Raw genomic sequence first — 23,528 nt, 5'->3', positions numbered from 1 at the left:
TTTTAGTTTTAAGTTAATGAGCAAATAATAATTATTTGATTATTTCATCATGTGTAGAACACCTACGAAACAAAATCTTTGTCTGGAATTTCAAGGCAGTGTTGGAACCTATTATCCACAGCATCACAAAGAAAAATGTAAGAAATCTGAGCTCAAATTTGCTGTGATGGTAATCATTTCGGAATTAACAACATTCTGGCACACCTGATATCGGCACAGGCAAGTTTACTGGCTGTGCTTCAAACTATATCGAATTCCTTTCACCCATTTTCACTGCCGAAGTATTTCCTTCACATCTTAATACTGGAACTAAAGTTACGCTACGCATCATGGGCACGAAATTTTCAACTGCATGAAGTACTCAATGCAAGCGGTATAAAGTAAAATTTGAGTGCTAATATATTCACATCCGATAAAGCAATTGCATTAAAGTACATCTGCAATAAATAAGTTTGTACACTACGTGGACATAATACGTTGGTTTCTATTCTTCTGCTTAGCAGTTCTCACGCGGCGAAATTTTTACATCACTTTCTGGCCTCACTGAAATGTTTGCCTTATCTAAACTCTTCTCAATTTGGTTTCCACTCGCGCCTATATAACTTTACGATGTTTCATATGTCTGCCCAGCCATTATCTTCCAAGAATCCCCACCCATGTATATTGTGTCCAAGAAATGATTTTTAGAACCATACTCATAAAAAATGCTCGAACTCAAGTTTTGTTAAGACTCGTGTTTACATACGTTAACACATAAGAAAACTAAGAATAAGGAACCACAGATGACGCAGGACAACATTCTCCCCCCCTCCTCTCCGCCCGTTCCGTGTGTTGAGACCGAACTTAAACAAGTACGCCCCCATGCTTACAATAATCTTACCGTATGAGGTCAGTCGCTTCCGTTTAAAGTCAAGCAAGAATCTATCAGCACCTGAATGCTTACTCTATCACCAGCCAAAGTGATTTTTTTAAATCCATAATAATGAAGCCTAGAAGAGACGAAAGCTTCGAGACAAAGAAACAACGATGTTTACAGTTTCACAAATACAAGCAACAATTTTGCAACGCCGCTCAGCCCTACATATTCTTGATGAAGCAACAAGCAGCGTTAAGTCCTGAGCTGCTCTTCTAAAAAAAGGGGGGAAAAACATCACTACATTGGAGTGGTCATGTACAATGACTGACTGCAGTATGCCTCACGCTAGAAAGTTTTATAAAGCCGGCCTGCTCCCATGTGAGTTACTTACATAGTTGGAGGAACAATCTACAATGGCGTTGTCACCCTGGTCTTCATAAGGACTCAGTCTCCAACCGTCGTCGGACTCCGTCTTCTCTTTTCTTGATCTCTTTATAGGAGTGCTCCGACGTGAAAGAAAATGCTACAAAATAAACCATAACTACGTGAAAGAAGATTTGACTAGTTCCAAGCCGCGGAGATCTGAAATTAGTTTGATATCCCGAAATAAGCAGACGTGGAAGGAAGCCAGTAAATCTAGCCTTTAAAGCTACTGCAAAGCCCCTTTCTCTGATGCTATCAGAAGCTACTAGTAACCACAAGAAATATCTTGTCAATATCTATTACTGATTTGTATTGGCCATTTGATAATTAACGCTCCAGCAATACTCTTAATTCACAAAGTAAGTCTTCAGCAAGAGATTTATGTTTTTTTTTACTTTTATTATTACGTTAAGTGGACGGCCAAAATCCATTGTTTTGCAAAAAACGCAATAATAGTAAATTATTATATTAGGTGCCGAACTATTAAACAGTATAAACAGGAGAAAATGGGCGGGAGAAAGCATGCCACACAGAATACTGGTTTGCATGCATAAGACCTAGGATATGTACGGCTATGAAGAGTTAAGACCTTCAAGAGTTAAAAAGGAGTAACACGTTTCATGCTTGTTAGTCCTTTACGGTGGGCATCCCTAAAGCTAACACACACTGGGCGCAGACCTTCAGATTAAGGTGGAACTCGGAACTGAATAGTTAGGACCGAAATAATGACATACTACCAGTAACTATTATTTGATAGAGACACACAAGTGCGCCTGCCAACAAAATCTACGTAGGAGCTACCATTCATTCCCTAAGTCTACTAAGAACAATGTTTCGACGTGGTCGTGTTAATTGTGCGGGCTATAAAGACGATATCTACGGCTACTTTATTTTACTGTGCTACTAAGTGGCGATACGATAGCCACTGATCGAACTAGGTATATTATTGAACGCCTGATATTAGTACTGAAGGCTACCAACAATGAATTGAGCCGAACAACGCTGCTGCTGATGCTATAAGGAATACTTTTTGCTAATTCCTTCCACTGTTAGTGTCATTCTGTGCGAGAGGCGAGAGACTAGGAGGCTAGCTAAGACTATGACATGCAACCCAGACCTATGTAAAATTACGTCTATTTTCCAAAGAAATTAGACCCAAAAATATATATATAGTACTGCATGAGCATAGATACAAAAAGAACAAGCTGTTTTATGAACTGACCAACGACAACCAACATTTAAAAGTGATCTCTATACATGTAATTCCAGCAACAAGAGTGAGGAAAATGTGTGTAAAAATAAGAGTAACAAAGACTTTATGTACACCAAGTGGTTCACTACGGTAACAAATGTTAATAGTACGAGGAGAAGTGTCCTGCAGTTAGCAATACAACAACACGACGTGTCTACGTTGTCGGGTTGATCGCGTAAAGTGTTACCTGCGCCGACTTCAGAGAACTGCTCGCCAGGCGGATTCCCAGCTCTGCGAAGACCTCCATCGCGGACTCTTCTTCTGGCAAAACAAACGTCACTCAATATTACACACATATCTCATGTGCCGCTGGGCCAACAGCTACTTCATCTACTAGTTGCGTCTGGTTCTGCTTCTTGCTACCGCGGCCATCCCGTGCAGAGTTAGTTTCGACAAATTACACTTAACTACCCACTACTAAGAAAGAAAAGTAAGTATTTTGCTTTTCGTGTGGCAGCTTCAAGGCCTATTTACAAGGGATAATCGCCAGTAACCATGCCTATTATGAAGAAAAATAAGCATGCACACGAACTGTGAGTAATGTAAACTTTCTGACTAGCGCTTATGCGGTCATTGGCCGTATAGTGTGAAAAAGAGGTAGTATAATAATGTAATTACACCAACAATTATGAAAAATTCTCAAAAATATTCTGTGCTAAAGCTCTATCATATAAGCTTTCTAGGACTAGGCGGAATGACTTAAGTCTGAGGAAAATAAATGTTACTTTATGATCACCATCACCACCTCTATTCTGCTCTACACGGTGGTGCAGTTTCTTAAAGATCTTACTACTAATTATTTTTCATTTACTAAACCAATTACTCAAAGTTGTCCACGAGTACTATTTTAATCTTCGTCTAATACATCACGCTTAGGCAACATATACTTTCTATTTAATACAAGTGTCTAAAGATACAGAGTGCTACTGTCAAACTAACAAAGAAATAATTCCACTCAGATCACAATTTTCGTTCTTACGTTGGCGCTTAACAATTGCGAACGCCATAATGAATCTTTCGAAGCTTTATTGCTTTAATTGCCAAATGGGCACAAAATCCGAAACCTATTAACTGGGAGGAGCAGGGCTGCCTCCTTTTTCTAATATTTTCCTTCTCTTTTCCTACACTTTCATGTTATGATTGCTAGCTGCTTTGACGTGCACAGTGCAAGCCTCTAGAAAAGACGACACTTCTGGAGCTTGCGTACCTGATTGATTAGATGTGTGATAACGGTGTCTGTAACTGCGCATCCAAGAGCAATACTAGTGTACAGGATAAAGTGGTTGAGTCAGTCGGGCTATCAACACACGTGTTAATGTTACGTACCTAATTTTTAATCACATTTTATGCAAACGCTAATAAACTTATTCAAGCAGATACGTATGATGTATTCCACGATTGTTTTATTTTGTATTGTAAATGGTTGGTTGCAAATGGTTGCTAAAGCAACAGCGTATCACTACCACGACGTGGTCTGACACGCTAGCGCAAGATGTACAGGGTTATTACAAATGATTGAAGAGATTTCACAGCTCTACAATAACTTTATTATTTGAGATATTTTCACAATGCTTTGCAAACACTTACAAAAACTCAAAGTTTTTTTAGACATTCACAAATGTTCGATATGTGCCCCTTTAGTGATTCGGCAGACATCAAGCCGATAATCAAGTTCCTCCCACACTCGGCGCAGCATGTCCCCATCAATGAGTTCGAAAGCATCGTTGATGCGAGCTCGCAGTTCTGGCAAGTTTCTTGGTAGAGGAGGTTTAAATACTGAATCCTTCACATAACCCCACAGAAAGAAATCGCATGGGGTTAAGTCGGGAGAACGTGGAGGCCATGACATGAATTGCTGATCCTGATCTTCACTACGACCGATCCATCGGTTTTCCAATCTCCTGTTTAAGAAATGCCGAACATCATGATGGAAGTGCGGTGGAGCACCATCCTGTTGAAAGATGAAGTCGGCGCTGTCGGTCTCCAGTTGTGGCATGAGCCAATTTTCTAGCATGTCTAGATACACGTGTCCTGTAACGTTTTTTTCACAGAAGAAAAAGGGGCCGTAAACTTTAAACCGTGAGATTGCACAAAACACGTTAACTTTTGGTGAATTGCGAATTTGCTGCACGAATGCGTGAGGATTCTCTACCACCCAGATTCGCACATTGTGTCTGTTCACTTCACCATTAAGAAAAAATGTTGCTTCATCACTGAAAACAAGTTTCGCACTGAACGCATCATCTTCCATGAGCTGTTAAAACCGCGCCGAAAATCAAAGCGTTTGACTGTCATCGGGTGTTAGGGCTTGTAGCAATTGTAAACGGTAAGGCTTCTGCTTTAGCCTTTTCTGTAAGATTTTCCAAACCGTCGGCTGTGGTACGTTTAGCTCCCTGCTTGTTTTATTCGTCGACTTCCGCGGGCTACGCGTGAAACTTGCCCGCACGCGTTCTTCACTCACTGCAGGCCGACCCGTTGATTTCCCCTTACAGAGGCATCCAGAAGCTTTAAACTGCGCATACCATCGCCGAATGGAGTTAGTAATTGGTGGATCTTTGTTGAACTTCGTCCTGAAGTGTCGTTGCACTTTTATGACTGACTGATGTGAGTGCATTCCAAGCACGACATACGCTTTCTCGGCTCCTGTCGCCATTTTGTCTCACTGCGCTCTCGAGCGCTCTGGCGGCAGAAACCTGAAGTGCGGCTTCAGCCGAACAAAACTTTATGAGTTTTTCTACGTATCTGTAGTGTGTCGTGACCATATATCAATGAATGGAGCTACAGTGAATTTATGAAATCGCTTCAATCATTTGTAATAGCCCTGTATATTAGACGTGCGACTTACGTGAAAAGAAAAGTGATATGAGTATTGCGTAAATTACACAACTTCACTAGCAGTAAGCATTCTGACATAAACCAATGACCTGCATTTACTGTTAGTGATTAACTGTTTGTTTGTTTGTTGCAGCTAGTGAACACGAACCCGGACCACTACAAGCCGAATAAGGAGCTAGCTGACTTGCTCAAGGAGATGAGTGAGGCAGAGAAGGCCCAAGCCACTTCGCAGTAACTAACACATGGGCGGCCGCATCTAGTCCACGCATGTGATGTTTGAATTGTCAGTGTAATCAAATTTAAGTCGACAAATTAATAAACGAAAGGCACATAATCGTTATCCCTCTGTACCTGGAAATAATTTCCCCACAATTTTTGAACGAGCTACTATCCTGCTTGATTAATACCATACAACACACTAAGACCGAAAAAAGAAAAACACCTTCTCAAGCCAGCTACCTTTGAAATCCAAATGATACACTACAGCATTTCGTTAACTTGCAGAGCGTCGACGAACGTACTTTTCGACCGCATGTACTGTTAGGTAAGTTTCAATCACGATGGGTATGCATTTCCTCGAACTGTATGGGCATTATCATGTTGTTTTATTTTATCTTTTTTTTTAACGATGTGGCCCTAATGATTGGGTCATGAGAAGACTAACCTAAAAAAGTGAACGGGAAGATCGTTGTGCTGCTGTCTAGGTAGGCCAACACTGAAAATAACTACAGAGAGTATTTTGTGATACCACAGCAATTTATACTGTACAGTATTACTGTAACACTGGATTTTGCAGGAAAGAGATTGAGGCGCAAGGCTATTAGTTTGCGGATATTCGAAGCATGTTACTGTCGGCCCTCTGTGTCAGGTTTTTAGAGAAAATACGAGAAGGGGAAAAAAATATAGCACGGTATGGAATCTGTAACCAAATATACTGGAGTCGATTCTCGTTTGCGAACTAATGGAGGGGGCACGATTCCCTGGTAAGATTCTGTGAGAATGTCAATTCGATAATGTGATTTAGTAGGTTTAAGTGACACTAGGAAATACATTTCAAAACATTCATCACATAGAAATTTATACATTAACATTGGTTAAAATTGGACTCCAGTACCTGATTTTCAAACACGAATCTACAGTATACTCCTCGCCTAATTTTTCAAAATGCAGCATCGGATAATACCAATTACTACTGTGGATGCTGCTTTGTGATGTCGCAAGTATGTACCATGAACAATTCTTACCAGAGTTTTAGAATAAATTATCTGCGTAGCTTTAAGCTGCTACTAGTATCTCGCAAAGTTCATGGTTTGGAATGATACTTTCACTCTTCAACGTGCAAGGCACTGACAGCCTTCGTAACGAGATAACTGAATGCATAACGAACAATCTTTAGTCCTGAATTTCGTGGACAACTCGAGAAAGGGTGTACCTCTTATGGAGGATATTCTGCCAAAACTTGGCATTAAAGAAACTGCAGGGTACGTACCGCTCCTGGGATATCAAGCAATAACTGAATAAGAAGCAGACAGGTACTCGTAAACTGGTGGGTTTCATTATTTGCGCGACGCGACCTATTAACTTAAGATCAGTACGGATAAGTCACCAAACCGGTCTAGGGACTGAAGATCAAAACAAGGATTTTTTTGTTTCTTCGAAATTAACAAAGACAAACTGGAAATAAGATTTCGATGAACAAACAAAATATAGAAAAACTGTTTCTGTGAATAACTATACTTGGTGCTCTCAAGTTCTGTTCACTTTTCCTACGATGACTGGTTAGCCACAGGCGGCTCGCGACGCATCTCATCGTGCGTGAATTGGATCCAATGGATGGCATGGACAGCTTAACCAGGGTGACCAGGAAAGACGCTTAATCCTAGCCGCAAAGTGAGAACTTTATTTACTTTTTTTGGATGAACTACACATGGAAATGCAAAAAAAGGAACTAAAACCCATATGAACATGACATTTACAGAAAACTGTTCCGAAATCCTTAATAGTTACCTTCACTGAACAATAACATGGTCGTAACACTTAGTACATTGTGTGCTGCGTACAATTTACAACTGACGATATATAATATTAACAATTGTCTTTTTAACAAGATAATGAAACCCAATTGTCTAAATCTCTTAGTACTTTTGCTAGTTCTTTGTGACCACATAACTATCAAATCCTCTCGTGACTTTTAAACACCAACTTGGTTTAAAACGAAACCTCGAGAATAGCTTGTTGCCTTGCCCAAACCTTGTTTCAGAGCATCAGCCACAGTAAATGGTGGTAACCAGTTCTACGTTAGCCCAATGCGTTCTTTGTCCCCTTCACAGATCGTAATTGCGTCTCATACTAGCGAGGCAAGATATCCAACGCCAACTGGAAGAGAGAGATCCATTTAGGGGAAAAAATGACGCCCTCGCAGAAATACAGTAATCGTGCCATTATAACAAAGAATACTTGCAAATGTAACGATTTGTAGAAAAAAGTAGTCTAACGCATCCATCATAGCGACAGAAAATATTACACAAATAGAAACGCCACAAGAGCTTTGACACCACAGGATAAAGTGAACAAACTAGTTAAGTCACCTACAGATATGTAGCGGGAATAGGAACGTCAGAGCAAAATGAAAATTTCCAAATACGCGATTTCGCTACGAACCCATATACGACCGAAGACCCACAAGTAGTACCGGGAAAATTGCCATAGAAGCATTTCTTAAATATGTAACCAATGTAAGCTATGAACAATAAAGAAAGGTCCACGGAGTGGCGGAAACGTATTTATCAGTAGACTAAGTATTTGAAAGAAATTAGGGTACTTCCAACAAAACGAATTCAACATTTTGCACGGATCTGAACTTACAAAGTATACAGAAAGTAAAACTATTTTTGTTAACTTTTTTATACTCTTACTCTTAGGTTGATCACTAAAGTCATTACCATAAGCTTTAGTGACAAACTAATCGACTCATTTTTTGGGTACACTATGATTAAGTGCAGAAGACTATTTTGTACCTGTGTAGCGATTCAGTGAGCTACCTTTAAACTGCACCGGAAAATACCGACTTTTTAAAAAATCAATGAACGCTTTTACTGAGCTTCCAATGCGTTGATCAAGCTGCTCTTTGACCACCTATGTAGTACGTTACCGCACATCGTCTACTTTATTCTCCGCATTACGCACTACAAAAAAGTGAATACTTTTTCACTATCTACGAGAGTCATTCAATAATTAGAGCGGCAAATTGGTCTGGAGAAAAAAGTATATTTGTACAAAACAATACTTTTTCTACTTTTCAAAATAATCCCCTTGAACATTCATACACTTGTTCCAACGGGCTACTAGCTTTTTTTATTCCGGCTGCAAAGAACACTATCTTTATGTTCGAACCAATTTCCCACTAACTTTCTCACGTCCTCGACCTGGAACCTCTTCCCACGTAATGCCTCCTCCAGTGCGCCAAACAAATGGAAATCACTAGGTGCTAAATCAGGACTGTAAGGGGGATGAGGCAGTACTTCCCTTGCTATTTTGTCGTTTGTTTCACGGGTTAGTTGGCAATATGAACACGTGCGTTGTCTTGCTGAAGAATCACACCTCCCCTCTTGAGATCCGCGTCCTCTCTCTCTCTCTCTCTCTCTCTCTCTCTCTCTCTCTCTCTCTCTCTGATGTTTGGTTTCACCCTGCTTAAAAGCAAAACCGAATAGTATTGGCTGTTCATTGTACGCTGCTCTTCGAGAATCGAAAAAAAAAAACTGGACCTCGAGCATCCCAAAACACCTTCAACATGACTTTTCCTGCTGATGCTTGGGTTTTGAATTTTTTCTTGGCAGGTGGGTTTATGTGCTTTCACTCCATGGTTTGTCTTTTTGATTCTGGCTCATAATAGTGAACCCAAGTTTCGTCACAAGTCAAAATTTTGTTGAGGAAGTGCTCACCTCTTTCATAACGTTCCTTTAACTCTGTGCACACTCTCAACCTTGTTTCCTTGTGAGAGAGCGTAAACTCCTTTGGGACCAATGTTTCACATGTTCTGCGGTTCTCCAGCTTGTTACAGATACCATGAACTGTACCAGTACTAACTTGAACCGTATCAGCTATCATTTCCACAGTCACACGGCGGTCAGCACGAGTGATGTCATCAATTTGACTTTCCAGCGAGGGAGTTTAAACTGCGATTAGTGGACCCAAAACTGTGTTCGTCAGTCACTGAGTCGCGACAATTTTTCAACTGCTCTACCCACTTGTAAAACTTTGCGATTCATGTAACTTTCAACATAAACTTAAGACACACTGCAGAATGTATACATTTGTTTCTAGCCTTCAGCGAGTAGAAAACGAGTAACAGAACGTTTTTCAACTATATGGACGTTTAAAGCTTGAAATATGTTTTTGAGGTTATAACCAGAACAACGTTGATACATCAGCCTATCAGGGCTCATCCTAGTGAAGCCAACTTTAAGCTGTAAAAGTACCAAACTTTCCCTACTAACAGTTTTTTCCCCCAGACCAATTTGTCTCTAATTATTGCATGACCCTCGTATATCAAATTTTGCAAATAAATTAACTCGTGGGGTTTCAACTACGGCACACTACGCCTGCTTTTTCCCTCTTCATATATACGTTACGTACTTCCGCAGAAACTACTGAATTACAAAAAGTTACATTTTTATTTTTACGTAGTCTTCGAATTTCTTCGGGCGATCTTAATGTTTGTAAATCAAGTTGTCACGCAATCAATAAAAAATTAAGTTTGAAAGGACCGAACCCACCATTTGGATACAGTAGTTCAGCGAAAAAGAGGGAAGAGAACTGAGTTCCACTGCCAACATTTACAGGGATATCCCTGTAGTCCACTTAAACTGTCAATGCAGTATACTTAAAACAATACCTCAACGGATAAAAATGTACGAGCACTGATCAGATATCACAGTAGGTCCTTTGCATACTATTGCCTGTTTAAGAATCAGATCACACTAGGGCTACGAAAAAGCACAACTGGAAGGTCATCGCTAATCGCAGTCTATTTCATCCAATTTGAATAATTAGCACAGAAAAAACCTTGAATGTAATCATTGCCAAATTGCACTAAGGTGCCTAAGGTGATCATCGCACGATTACTACAAAAATACCTACATCAGTTCACAAACACTCCAAAATCTGCAACTTTACTGAGAATTTCGATGTATATTATGTCGCAACAGCTTCCGTTTATGAACAAGAGGAATATTTCTGCCTAGCTATGACACCAGCATCATAAGGAACCCAAAACACTTCTGAATCAGCTGAAAGTGAAAAATTACAAATATCTGAAATTTAGTTGACAACACTTAAGTACTCCGATAACTGTCTCAAGATGATTCAAAATGAATGAATGTATGCTTTTCGCGGAAGAGCAGCCGGTAGTTTTCCGGGGCGAAGCAAAGTTTTTTTCACATACCTAGGTGCAACCAAGCACCGAAAATTATGGGAATTCTTAAAGTCACTTTAATGTTACGACATCAAAAATTCAGACGAAGGACCATGTGCCAAGGCCACGCAGTTGTTAATCCTACGAATAAGTTCTAATGTCGGTCAATTTCGGGAGTGTATCGACAGTTTGTAAAGGTGGAACTTTCACATCTAAACTGGTCATATTTTCAGGTGTGAATTATATCTCTCGTACAACAGTCAATTATCAAATATTCTCTACTTATTGTCATAGATGTGTTACGAATAGGTTATCAGGAAACAATGTCGCATTTGCATTGGCGGGAACGAAGAGCGGCAGCGGAGCCAGCACCGACATAGTACGCGCTGCCGCCGCTAGATGGCTCGCGCGTTGCCCTGGGCAACTTGCGACCACGCACCGTAAGGACCACCGTGCGCGGGAGGGAAACGCACAGTTAACTATATTTGCCACAACCATCTCCACTGTAATACATCATTAGCTTAATATTCTACAGGCTAAAGCACATACTGGTTACAGCTTACCTCCAACAATGAGACAAAAATATTTGCGATTAATAAGGCTCAAGTACCAACAGATTATTATTTCTTACACACGAGTCCATTTCTGCAAACTGTACAAAGCAATTTACATGCTTTAAATTTCTTTCTTAACATTTTAGGCGCTAGAAATTTCATAGCAAATACAAACCTTTAGTACTAATAGAGCGGAAGTAGATATTTACGATGCCTCGGCCTTTTAACAGCACGAGACTGCTGTCTAACTCTACTGGATGTGAAACATTAATCCCATGCAGAGAGGCCCTTGCACCAAGGAAAACTTACGGGTTATCATGCACGCAGACTTACCGAATGGGCAAGAATGCTGTTGCTGGGTACAGTTTGGCGGCTGCACTATTCCGTCCGTGGAAATCTCCGCTTTCCAGGCTGGTACTGCAACGAAAAGCACAAGCGGGTTACACGCGCCTGCCGAGCAGACGTTCTTTCGCTCACCGTCTTCCGCTTAACTACGGCCAGGCTTCAGTTGTCGCGCACCCCTCCACAGCTGCTCCCCTCCAGGGGCTCACACCAACCACTAAAGTCCCCCCTTCGGTCTTGTGGGGCTTCCTAAGTTCACTCCTGATCCAACAGCGCTCCGCGAAGTGTGGGAGAGTGCGTCACATCACGAACATCAGTTGGATGGATACGAGGCGGACACCCCAGACCAATTAAATTTCATCCTACACGTATTTCTACGCGATCAGTTCAGTGTGGTGCACCGTAAGTACATACTGTCAGTGATGAGCAACAAAATAAACGTTAGGTGACTTCTGATGAGAATTTGCAGTTCATCACTCCTCGAGGTGATCAAACTTCAAAATACTTTCTAGTACTATACACTGTCTACTAAATGTGTTTAGATCTTTTTTCTTACTGATGCTCAGTGCGCTAGCATGTGAGAAAATCCTTGAAAGTAGATGTTCAGCAATTATCCCACACGCTCTACGCAAAAGACAGACTGATTACCACTCTGCTTCAGAACCAACACCAACTTAAGATACCAACACATCCAGAACAGTTCACACCATAAACAGAGATTCCCTCTCATTGCGTAACTGCTGATCTCTCTATCCAATCGCCAAATGCATTTAGTCTTTCAACGTAAGTACCGCAACATGTATGGCTGATTTCTGTACAATAAATTGTCCCTGATACGGCGAGGCAAATGGAGAAGAAAACTTACAGTGGAACCTCATTAATCCGGCACTCGATATTCCCGACCTCCTAAAATAGTATACTACTTGATTCTCCGGAAGTAACAGCGGGTAAAATCTACTATAACAACCATTAAACTTTAATTCGGCCAACCGCCATCAGTTGACACTGAACTGTTTAGCACTGTATCGCCCCCGTTTGTAAAATAACATCGGAGAGAAAGCAGGTGGTAAGAGTATACCGCCGAAGAAACAGATGCACTGCATGAAACTAATCAATTGTTGCTGAATTTGGCGTTTTATGTCAGCGATGTCAGACTGGGCATATAACCCGAAGGAATCTGATTTCTGGCGAAATTTGTATACCTCCAAGACAACTACGGTATTTGTGGACCTGACGGAGCTGAAGGCAATTTATGATTTTTGTGTTTACGTGAAAATAAATTCAACGTGCGTGTTTACAGTACTCAAGGGGGTAGGACGTCAAACGGGCCGACTGAGCAGGAGTGTCACCACAGGACATTTTAATTTCCAGTGTCTATAATTTTACAAAATAAATTTGTAAAACTGTCAGCATTACCAGGAAGATTTCAGGATTCACACTCTTTAACAGTGGAAGTTCAAAAATATAACAATTTTTTTTTTACTTGTGAAATTTCATCATCTTTTCACCTACTATTGGCTGCGTTTGTTTAAGTAAGAGAATCTTCGATGAATTTTGCACATCATATATACCATACATACAGGTGTCAAACTCTAGAATATTCCAAATCTGTTAAAACTGTGGTGAAATTTGAGATAGTTGACTAAAAAAAAAGTTTTTCTAAACATGAATTTTAAAATGTAACATTCATTTTTTCATACATTAAATAAATTGTAGAGTTTCATACATCTGAAAGTATGGCTTGTATGCTGTGCGAAATTCATCGAAGAGAGTCTTACTTATGAAGAAAAGTGTACCTATAGGAGCAAAAGCAGCCGATAGTATGTGAAAAAATTATGAAACTTCAGATGTAAAAAAAAAAATGTATTTTGTAATCTACATCTACATCCATACTCCGCAAGCCACCCGACGGTGTGTGGCGGAGGGTACTTTCAGTAACTATCGGTTCTCCCTTCTATTCCAGTCTCGTATTGTTAGTGGAAAGAAAGGTAGAGGTATGCCTGTGTGTGGGCTCTAATCTCTCTGATTTTATCCTCGTGGTCTCTTCGCGAGATATACGTAGGAGGGAGCAATATACTGCTTGACTCTTCGGTGAAGTCATTTTCTCGAAACTTTAACAAAAGCCCGTACCGAGCTACTGCGCATCTCTCCTGCAGTCTTCCACTGGAGTTTATCTGTCATCTCCGTAACGCTTTCGCAATTGCTTAATGATCCTGTAACGAAGCGCGCTGCTCTCCGTTGGATCTTCTTTATCTCTTCTGTCAATCCTATCTGGTACGGATCACACATTGGTGAGCAATATTCAAGCAGTGGGCGAACAAGTGTACTGTAACCTACTTCCTTGTTTTCGGATTGCATTTCCTAGATTCTTCCAATGAATCTCAGTCTGGCATCTGCTTTACCGCCCATTTTTTAACTTTCACTGCTACGAGTGTGAATCCTGAATCCTTCCTGGTCATGTTGGCAGTTTTACGAATTTATTTGTAAAAGTATAGACAGTGGAATTTGAAAGGTCCTGTGGTGCCTCTCCTGCTCCAAGTCGGCCCGTTTGACATCCTACCCCCACCCCCTCCGAACCTATGTAATTTTTATCCGATTTTCCTGATTACTGATAATCCGGAAGATCTATGGTCCCATCAAGTTCGGATAAACGAGGTTCCTATGTACGAAGTATTTTTGTACTTCCTTGCAACATACAAAATGGAATGTTATATAAACAATAGAGGATATTATTTGGTGAGTTACGAAGAGAATAAGTGACATTAAGTACTGCGATGCCTCCTTTTTATTCCGATTAAAATATATTTCCCTTGTTGATCACAAAAGAGCGCATTAAGTGAGAAGAATATATCGCACCAAATCAGTTCCAAATAAAGGCCGTTTTGTCTGTTGGGAGCGGTGTGTTCTGAACGCTCTTGCGACACCAGCACCACTCTCAAAGTGTAGGTTCGACTGCTATGTTCATAACATCGCCCTCTGAGGGCGCCAAATTCCTTTCAGGTATATCTCAACCTGCATGACAATCGTGTATAAAAAATACGGAAACTATAGCGCCTAAAATGCATACGTATCTGGCAATAAACCATTATCAATTACGTCAAATGTTAACGTATGAACGGCAGCGGATGAGAAAGTGAGAAGATTGCACCGTACAGGGCGCGTAATGCAGTTAGAGCGTCCGAGGTAATCTTATTACAGTGACTGAGAAGCCCTTCACAGCCACGCCACAAACTGGCTCGAAGGAACTGTGTGACGTATAAAGAAAGTCAATACTTCTTGGGAAGCCAGGTTATGTGACACAGGAGAAGAGGGGAACAGACTAAATAGGTTTATACATAGACAACTGCAGCAAACTTCCTGAAGAGCACTTAAAGTGAACTTTTTGAAAACAGTGCTGATACAGCCTACTATTCTCTAGGAGCACTATGGGACACCCCGTTCACTCCTTCCAACTTTGGTGAGATTCTGAGTTTAATCACTTGTCGATCAAATAGTGACGGTTGAAAGTACCTTCCATCATGGGGCTGGTAATCTGGCGGTAAAGGGCGTGTCTCGATCGCACGAATCTCTGTCAAGCCACGGATTTTTCAGCCTTCGTTTAAATCTTATAAAGACGTGCACCAGGCCACGCAGAGACATGAATCTATCATCATGATTCGTGGAAGATAAGGGGATTAGTGTTCAAAGTCCTTTCGACAATGAGGTCATTAGAGACGGAGCACAAGCTCGGATTAGGAAAGGATGGAGAACGGCATGTGTGTGTGAAGCAATTTAGAGAGCTCACGGAAAACCTAAATCAGGATAGCTAACCAGTGCGCCACCTCGCTCGGTGTCTGGATTCGTACCAGCTACTACTTAGCCAAGAGCCCCAGCCCGCCCGTGCCGCCTATAGAACAAGTGTTACGTGTTTTGAGGCAGTTTTCCAATTACATCCTTGAACTCGCCAGATCTTAATCTCCCAACATACGGATTGCCACAATTTGTACGACCAGCCACGTTAGGAACCCAACTGTAGTACTTCCGACGAGTACTCACTGTCCGGGGAAGCTACGCTGACGAGGAAAAACAACCACTGCCTACCGTGACACTGGATCCAATCTGATGGTGATGCGAGCATGTAACGCATTAAAGAAAGTATATAAGCTGAGCAGAGATGAACAGCTAATCAGTATAGCAACGATACGGGTCGCTAATGTGAAATCCTAGTGCCGTTAAATAAGTGGCGTCGGCCAGATTGTTATGGACTGGCGTCTGGACACGATTATCCTTAAAACGGTGAAGTTGGTCGGCTGTTCGCGTGCTATTTTATCTATGAAGAAAGGGTGAACGGCGAAATCCCGCATGGGCGATGTGCTGGGCATCGGCACATCATCATCATCACAGAATGTGGAGGTAGGCGGCCTGTCCGCGCTGTAAAGCAGAACTGGCGGCGGTTTGTGGCAGATTGACGACTGAGTACAATGCTGGAGAAAGTTCAAGTGTTCCTGATCAGACAACCCAAACGACATTGTCAAGTACGATTCCAGTGGGCAGGATAAACGAGATTGAACCGTGGAACAATGAAAAATGTCGCCTGGTTGGATGAATAGCCTTTGTGATGCTAGATCGACTGCGGCGACCAGATACACTGTCGTCCAGGAGCTCTGACGACATTCCGATGGAGGCAGTATTACGTTATGGGGAAATTCATCTGAGTTACCATGGGAACTGTGGCAGTAAACAGTCACCGTGATAGCTGTGGACTGTGTGAACTTCTTCCTGAACACTTACATCCCTTCACACTAAGTCTTCCGTGACGACGGTAACACCTTCCAGCTGCCTAACGATCCCTATGCCAAGGTCAGAATTGTGCTTGCAGTGATTTGAGTAGCACGGTGAACAACTCACCGCCGCCTAGCCGTCGTCGTCGCCGCCGCCGCCATTGCTGATCATCGTGGCTCCATGAACCAATGGCGTCCATCCCGGACAGTTACCAGCTTTTCTCAGACCAGAGATATCTACCCACCCACATGCTCGCTGCTCTTCCCTCCTGCCTCCTGGCCTCGATGTTGCCTTCCATGCTTATTTACTGTAGATCATCTTTCTATCTCTTCACACAATATGGCCAAAGGACTGGATTCCCTTTTTCTTGACAGGAGAAAGGCGTCTACTGGGTCGCTCAATAATGGCCAAATTTGTTCTTTTGTTACATTTTATGCGCAGCTTCCTGCGCCAGCACAAACGTTCAAATGCATCATCAATGCGCTGCTCTCTATGGCCTTAATGGCTCATGTTTCGCAAACGTAAAAGACCGGAAATGCGAGTGTTTTAACAAGCCAGACCTTCGTTGTGTGCGTTCTCTCTCTGCAAACTGCTCCATTGCCACTCGCCCTGGCGGCGTGATCCTCCTCATATCTTCACAGCTTGCCGTGTCACAGATAGTTGGCCGAAGACAGGTGAAAGAATGCATGACGACCAGTTCATTTAATCGACCTGTGAGCTGAACCTGTGTTCCTCGATCAGTTACCATGAGTCTGGACTTCCTGAGATTGATGTCTAATCCGTATGACTGACTATGTCCTTCACTTCTGTTAGTAGCTCAGCAGGTTTATTTTCGCTGTTGCCTAAAAGCACAGTTCAATCAGCAAATCTGAGATTGTTAAGAGGTCTACCATTGAGATGCCTTTAGTCCAATCAAGAGCATTCTTAATGGCAAGGTCTGCTGAGATGCTTTAGTTGGGCGACATGAGCACAACCTTGTGTAACATCTTTTGATACACTACAGATATCAGACGTGCCAACACTTGTATTCACAGCTGCAAGGTGATAAACAGCATTAGAAGTCGATACAGTACATGTGGCGGGACACCGAACTCAGTGAGAAACTGCCAAACCTTTTCCCAGACAACAAGTCAAGCAAGCAGATGAAACACACAACTCATGTCTCCATTATTTCCCGTATAGTGAGAATCTCAGGCGGTTCAAGATGTGGAGCAAATGCTTGCTTGGGATACAAGAGCTATAGTCCGGCAGTTGGAGCAGTTTCTGGCTGACCATTCATGTAGGGGGACGAAGAGACTTTGACCAGTCTTCTGGCCACTCCCCATTTTCCCATATTCTTTAACACAATGGATGCAGCACATCAGCACCTACCAACCCCATTTCTTTGATCATCTCTCAGATATATTGTCTAGACCATGGGATTTCGAGTTCTGCATATGTCTGGACTGCTTACTCTATTTCGCAGTTAAGGTTGAAGGTTCAGATATAGGTTGCTAAATGTTTTACTGTCTGTACTGCTGTTAATACCAGAATAAAAATTTTCACAGCGTCATCGCTGTCTTCGACAACCTTCTCATCGTCTACCACCCACGTAAGAGGATTGAAGTTCGTATCTTTACCACCAAATTCCCCCGATCTGAACCCGATGAAACATGTGGGACGCTATCGTGTGACAGCTCTGAGCCTTAAATCAACGGGCCATCATTTACAGTGGGGGAGGAGGGTTATGCACTCAATGATGATGCTGACTGAACTGCGATCCCAAGCACGCGAGACGTGACTCGTCTTTCAAGGAATTACTAAGTGGGAAACATTTATTACTCGCGTGAACAGACGGCAATTTATAATTACTAACAAACACACAGTGCGCTCTTATGAACGAGGCAGTTCACGCCATCAACAGTACGTACCTCCTCTCTCCATATTTGTCGCCATGGAAAAAAAAACGTCAATTAAAATGTAGAACGCATTCCTCTGAACAAGGCAGGCAGAAAATATTCATGCAGAAAAAAGCAATATCACTGAAAAATATTTGCGCTGCGAGCATGTGCTAAAAATATAAATTACACAATCGTTCGTAAAATGAATGTCAGTGCCATAAATTCAAAATGTTCGACATTGTGTGTTGCCAAGTTTAAAAATGTCAAAACTTTAAAACCATCTTATTTGAACAACACATGTCTGTTTATACGGTAAAAAAGTAAAAGCTGAATGCTTACTGAACTTCTTATGCAATCACAAACATGCCAGCACACACATCAGCATGCGATGTAAGACGTATACACGACAAAATTTTCTGCAGAAACTTACCTATTCGTAATGGGAACTAGATTATTTAGCAAGCTTACTATTCGCTGGAACAGCTTACTCGCCAGTAACACTAGAATGCATTTTCAACTAACCAAGTTGTTCTATAAGGTTGTGATTACGAAAACAACGGGGTAGTCAATTTATGTTACCTGACCGAATGTATGAAAATGTCACGATTATTGTGCTGAAGTGTAAATAGTTACGTATACGGTTATAATAGTAATTACGTTTCGCGTTGACTACTGCTAGCATTAACACCACTAACTCAGTATACTGTTTTCCCGAGGTCCATCCACTTAACACCTGCAGGAGCCCATCAAGGATACTTCGAATATAATTTCATCAAAGACACTGCTCCAAAAATTAATTACGTTGAGAACAAACTAAAACTGGATCCTTGTATGAGAAGAGAGAGTGTGGTTAGTATTGCTTGTGTCTCACGTTACGGCTTGGGGTGTAATCTCTCTGCCATTACGTTGTATTTGCCTGTTCGACGTATTGTCAATGTTTCTATTTTGCCACGTAGCGGAACGGTTTAAGCGAGAGAGTCAATACCACGACCTGAATAATTTGTTCCTATTACTGGTCGCCTACGACTGTTTCGTACGGTGTCAGAAAGTAACTCTCAGACATATCAACTGAAAAAGTAGAGTGCGCTGGTATATACGGAAATATCAAAGCCAATATTTATTACAATTTTAAGCCATACTGGTAGTTATTAGACCATGACTCAAAATTTATGAACTTTTTTTTCAGAAACTGCTACCAGCAACGAATTCTTAAACTTCCTTGATTTTTTTAAAAATGCAACATCCTTCGCGTTTTAAATCAGGCAAATAACTTAATACAAAATTGTGGAAAACCTAATAGAAAATAAAGCTCAGGAACATCTTCCCTTGATGATATCGATCCACAGTAGTTCGTATTTTTCTGTGTGTCTAATGTTACCTTTGTTTATTCCAAGACTGCATCCTCACATATACTATACTGTCTGAAGAATTCAAATATCACCATTCTCCAATAGACAAACGCCTCTAAGCTATAATTTGAAGAGACCCATCCATTTAGCTCTGCTACCTGTTACATACGTACCTATATATCCAGAACTAGCTGTTCCCAGAGTTCCAGTTTTTACGCAGAAATTCGTCAATGGAATAGTGGTATTCCAAGAGAAATGATGTTAATTAAAGATTTAAATATTGTTTTCCTATCAGTCAGACATTTTACGTTATTGGGCAAAAGATCAAAAATTTTTGTTGTTGCGTACTGGCTCATTTCTGAGCCACTGACAGCTATAATAATGGTCATTTTCCCCCCTGGTGTTGGAGGTATGGAAGTCACTGTTCTCAAGCTGTGATGGATTATGTATGACGTAGTTCATTTTGTGACGTTGCAGTTAAAATGCCTCCCTCCTTGAAGAGGTACCTACACGACGTCCGTGGGTGAATACCAAGTTATTCTTATTGGTCGCTTTTATGCAATAAACACTTATTTTGTTAACTGTTGAGTTACTCCAGAAAATTATTCCATGGGACATTATTAAGTCCAAATATAAAAAATATGTCCAGAGGTTGATTCGTTTGTTCGAAAGATTAGCAATTACATGAAGAACATTGCTGAACTTGTTTGAGAAGCTAAGAAATATGCTTTTTCCAATTTAAGTTTTCTTCAATATGCACACCCAAAAATTTGGAGCATTCTACGCCAAATATCGACTCCTGCTCCTGTGCTACATCAATTACTGGTGTGACTATTTGTTGGTGTGAACCGAATATAAAGTTTTTTTCTTCAAAATTTAGCGATAGTCCATTCTCTGAGTGCTAGTTCATTTTTTGGAGAACATCATTTACAATCTCTTTTTGTTTTCTCTCTAATGCGACTTCTTAGTGCCAATATCGCCTTCAGAAAGCACAAATTCTACTTGTTGAATGTTGAGGGTCATTCACATACATAAGGAATAGGAGGAATAGATCCACAACTGGACCCTGTGAGAATCTCCGATTTCTCCCGAGTCACTAAAATTTTCTACACTTCAGACATTGTTTGAATTATTCGGCACAGCCTGTTGTGATCTGTTTCTTAAATATGATTCAAATTAGCTGTTTTGTAAGTCATTAATTCCATAAAACTTTACTTTCTCTGAGAGAGTAACAAGATCTACACACTCAAACGCCTTTCGCAGGTTACAAGAAATATCAACTGGCGATATTTTATTATTCACGGCTAGTACAATTTGATGAGTGAATGTAGGAACGGCATTCTCAGTCGAGCAACCCTTGTGGAATCTCAATTGCGATATGCTAAATAAGTTGTTCCTACTTTAAGGCTGAGACTGCTCTTTAGTCCACACCTTTTCCGCTTTTTCGAGTATTTTGGAAGAATGTCAGTAACGAAATTTGTCGATAATTGTTAAAGTCTTTGTCACCTTTCCTATGGAGAGGTTTAACAACTTCATGTTCCATGCCTGTCTGGAAAAAGTTCCTGTGCCAGTGATGCATTCCACTCATCGCTAAGGACATCACTTATTAAGTTGGACTTCAGCTAAGGATACTGGTGCTGTTGCTGTTCCTAGTCGCTTGAAGTTTTGTGGAATCACATTTTTAATATATTCTCATCGTTATTCAACAACCATATATCCTAATTTTGCTGCTACAATTATAAAGTCATTTTTAACAGATTATCATGCTTGTTCAACTGAACCATTTAATCCTACTTCTGCTGCTTTTGAAGTCATTAAAAGTGATGTCAACTTATTAATTATCAGTCGCAACACTGTCACTTCGTTTACATTGACTGACTGTTCTGTCTCCCGTCTGACAATATCCCCAAGTTTTTATCTTATTACCTGCATTATTTATTCTTGTCAGATGTGTATGCTTTGGACATTTTAATGACTTTCCTTATAATACTAGAGAATTTTCTGCAATATGCAAATACATTTCCCTCTTCCCCTCACACGGCATTTTAATTTCCTTAGTTATCTAATGTCTACTGTAATGGGTCTTCTGGAGAATTTTTTTAGGAAATCAACTTCAATTTGACATTAGCATCTCATCACTCCTTCCAACATTGCTTTGTATGAACCTGCCTCAGGGCAATAAGATGCCATATTATGTCCATCAATTGTCCATCATGATCAGATAGTCCGTTAATAATTTGGTACACAATTTTCTCAGCATGAGCCCCCTGGCTAAAATGTGAAGAACCAGTGTCCTAGCTACAAGTCAAATACTCTGTTTATAACACCTACCGTTCAACATGAGATTCTACAAAACAGGGTCTGCAAATGGAAAGTAATTGGCAGCTGAGAAGCACCAGCACGTCACAACGAAAATTTGTTGTCCGAGACATTTAAATCAGAATCCAGGTTCAACTAAACATACGAAACATTAGGATGAGCCGTATTATAATTAAAAACATGTTTACGAAGGGGTGAAGAATGAAATTTTTGGGAATAAAGACAACCCAGAAAAAACAACAATGACAGTGTCAACTGCATTAGTCTGCAAATTGATACTCCTGTCAAGCAAGGTAGTGGTCGACGAAATATGTATTTTTAGGTGTAGGAGGGTGTTCGCAGTTTTAATGATCACATCGAAAAAATAAAGTTACGTAATTAGTCTGAGGGTACATGCCTGCAGTTTTTGTACGCACTGAAAACCTCACGCCACCGTGCCGTCTCACGAAGCTCTATGTGCGAAAATGATATGGCGCCACCAATCCCCACTTTATTCATGGGCTGCGCCATCTATTTTTGCCTTTTTTGCGGTGAGGTAAGGTGCTGCGCCGTGAGGATTTCAATGTGTATTTAACTTTTTTCACAATGAGGTTTACTGTGTCAGCTATACTCTAAGAAGAACGTGCATGCTTTCACTTACCGGCATAAAACATTTGCTACCATAATTATAGGTGTAAGTACAATTACCACAATCAAAATATTAAGTTTCGCTGATTTACAATTCAGCAACAGGAAGGAATACGGCAAATACTATATTATTGACATCAATTTTAGGATGCAGAAACCATTGTCAGGATTACCATGGACACAAATGACATTTATTGCTACAGGATTCTACAGCTTGCATGAGATGATTTGCCCTGCAAATTACGAAAGAAAATCGCGACGATTTACGTCTATATTCAGGTAACGCTGCCTAAAATAGCGTCAGGTAAGCGCTGCGGAGAGCCGGTAAAATATCCATACTGCAAGTTGAGCCTTATCCAAAATGCTTGTTATTACCATGCACCCAACGAAACAAATGAAATTTGTTCTGAAACAATATGAGAAAAGGAATGTCTGCTTTATAGTGAGACAAAGCGTTGACATGGAAGACCACGCTTCGTGTTAACTGCTACCAAGCACGAGGAAGGCAAGAACTAACGGTCACTTTCACTGCGGCAGTCCGCAGTGGCGCACAGAGCAGGCTACTGGGGCTTCTTGTTCCGCCAGTCTGCGCTGCAAAAAGAACAGGAATATGGGCGGCGTTCCGAGCCTGCTCCTTTATATGGATCTGCAGAGCGGGCCAAAGCTGCAGGCAAGGACCTCCCGCCACCGGTCCTTCAGCTGCCACAGCCAGCTATACTTTTTTGGGAGGGGGTTACTGGGAGATATCCGCTGAAAATGCAAGCTACTGAAAAGTGTCATGCGAAACACGTTACCTGAAGGGACGGTGGTGGGGTGGGGGGGCAACAACTACACTGAAGCACCGTGAAGACGAAGTCGGATTTGAATTAACTTCGTATACGTGCACACCTTCAGTTATTATGTAAATTACTCTTGCT

The 23,528-nt window shown here is 41.1% G+C and overlaps 2 protein-coding genes across 7 annotated transcripts in view; one reads left to right on the top strand and one right to left on the bottom strand.

Moving 5' to 3' along the window:
• The window catches only part of LOC126166395 (uncharacterized), a 192,460-nt gene extending 186,754 nt beyond the window's left edge, over positions 1-5,706 (top strand). Inside the window, exon 5 of the mRNA XM_049920399.1 lies at positions 5,500-5,706. Coding sequence (XP_049776356.1) covers positions 5,500-5,601 — 102 coding nt within the window. The 3' untranslated portion in view covers positions 5,602-5,706. The remainder of the gene's footprint in view (positions 1-5,499) is intronic.
• Positions 1-23,528, bottom strand: part of LOC126166328 (RNA-binding protein Musashi homolog 2) — a 117,313-nt gene that overhangs the window by 10,917 nt on the left and 82,868 nt on the right. Inside the window, exons 2-4 of one of the 6 annotated variants that reach the window (XM_049920394.1) lie at positions 11,667-11,750; positions 2,719-2,792; positions 1,248-1,379 (exon numbers count right to left, since the gene is read on the bottom strand). The exons of 1 other annotated variant lie outside the window; for it this stretch is intronic. In XM_049920394.1, coding sequence (XP_049776351.1) covers positions 1,248-1,249 — 2 coding nt within the window. In that variant the 5' untranslated portion in view covers positions 1,250-1,379; positions 2,719-2,792; positions 11,667-11,750. The remainder of the gene's footprint in view (positions 1-1,247; positions 1,380-2,718; positions 2,793-11,666; positions 11,751-23,528) is intronic. 4 more of the 6 variants (XM_049920398.1, XM_049920393.1, XM_049920396.1 and 1 more) reach the window with 4 other exon arrangements.

Source organism: Schistocerca cancellata, chromosome 1, assembly GCF_023864275.1.
Source record: "Schistocerca cancellata isolate TAMUIC-IGC-003103 chromosome 1, iqSchCanc2.1, whole genome shotgun sequence".
In the NCBI taxonomy this organism is placed as follows: domain Eukaryota; kingdom Metazoa; phylum Arthropoda; class Insecta; order Orthoptera; family Acrididae; genus Schistocerca; species Schistocerca cancellata.
The sequence above is the reverse complement of the archived record's forward strand: the minus strand, read 5'-3'. Positions and strand labels throughout refer to the sequence as shown.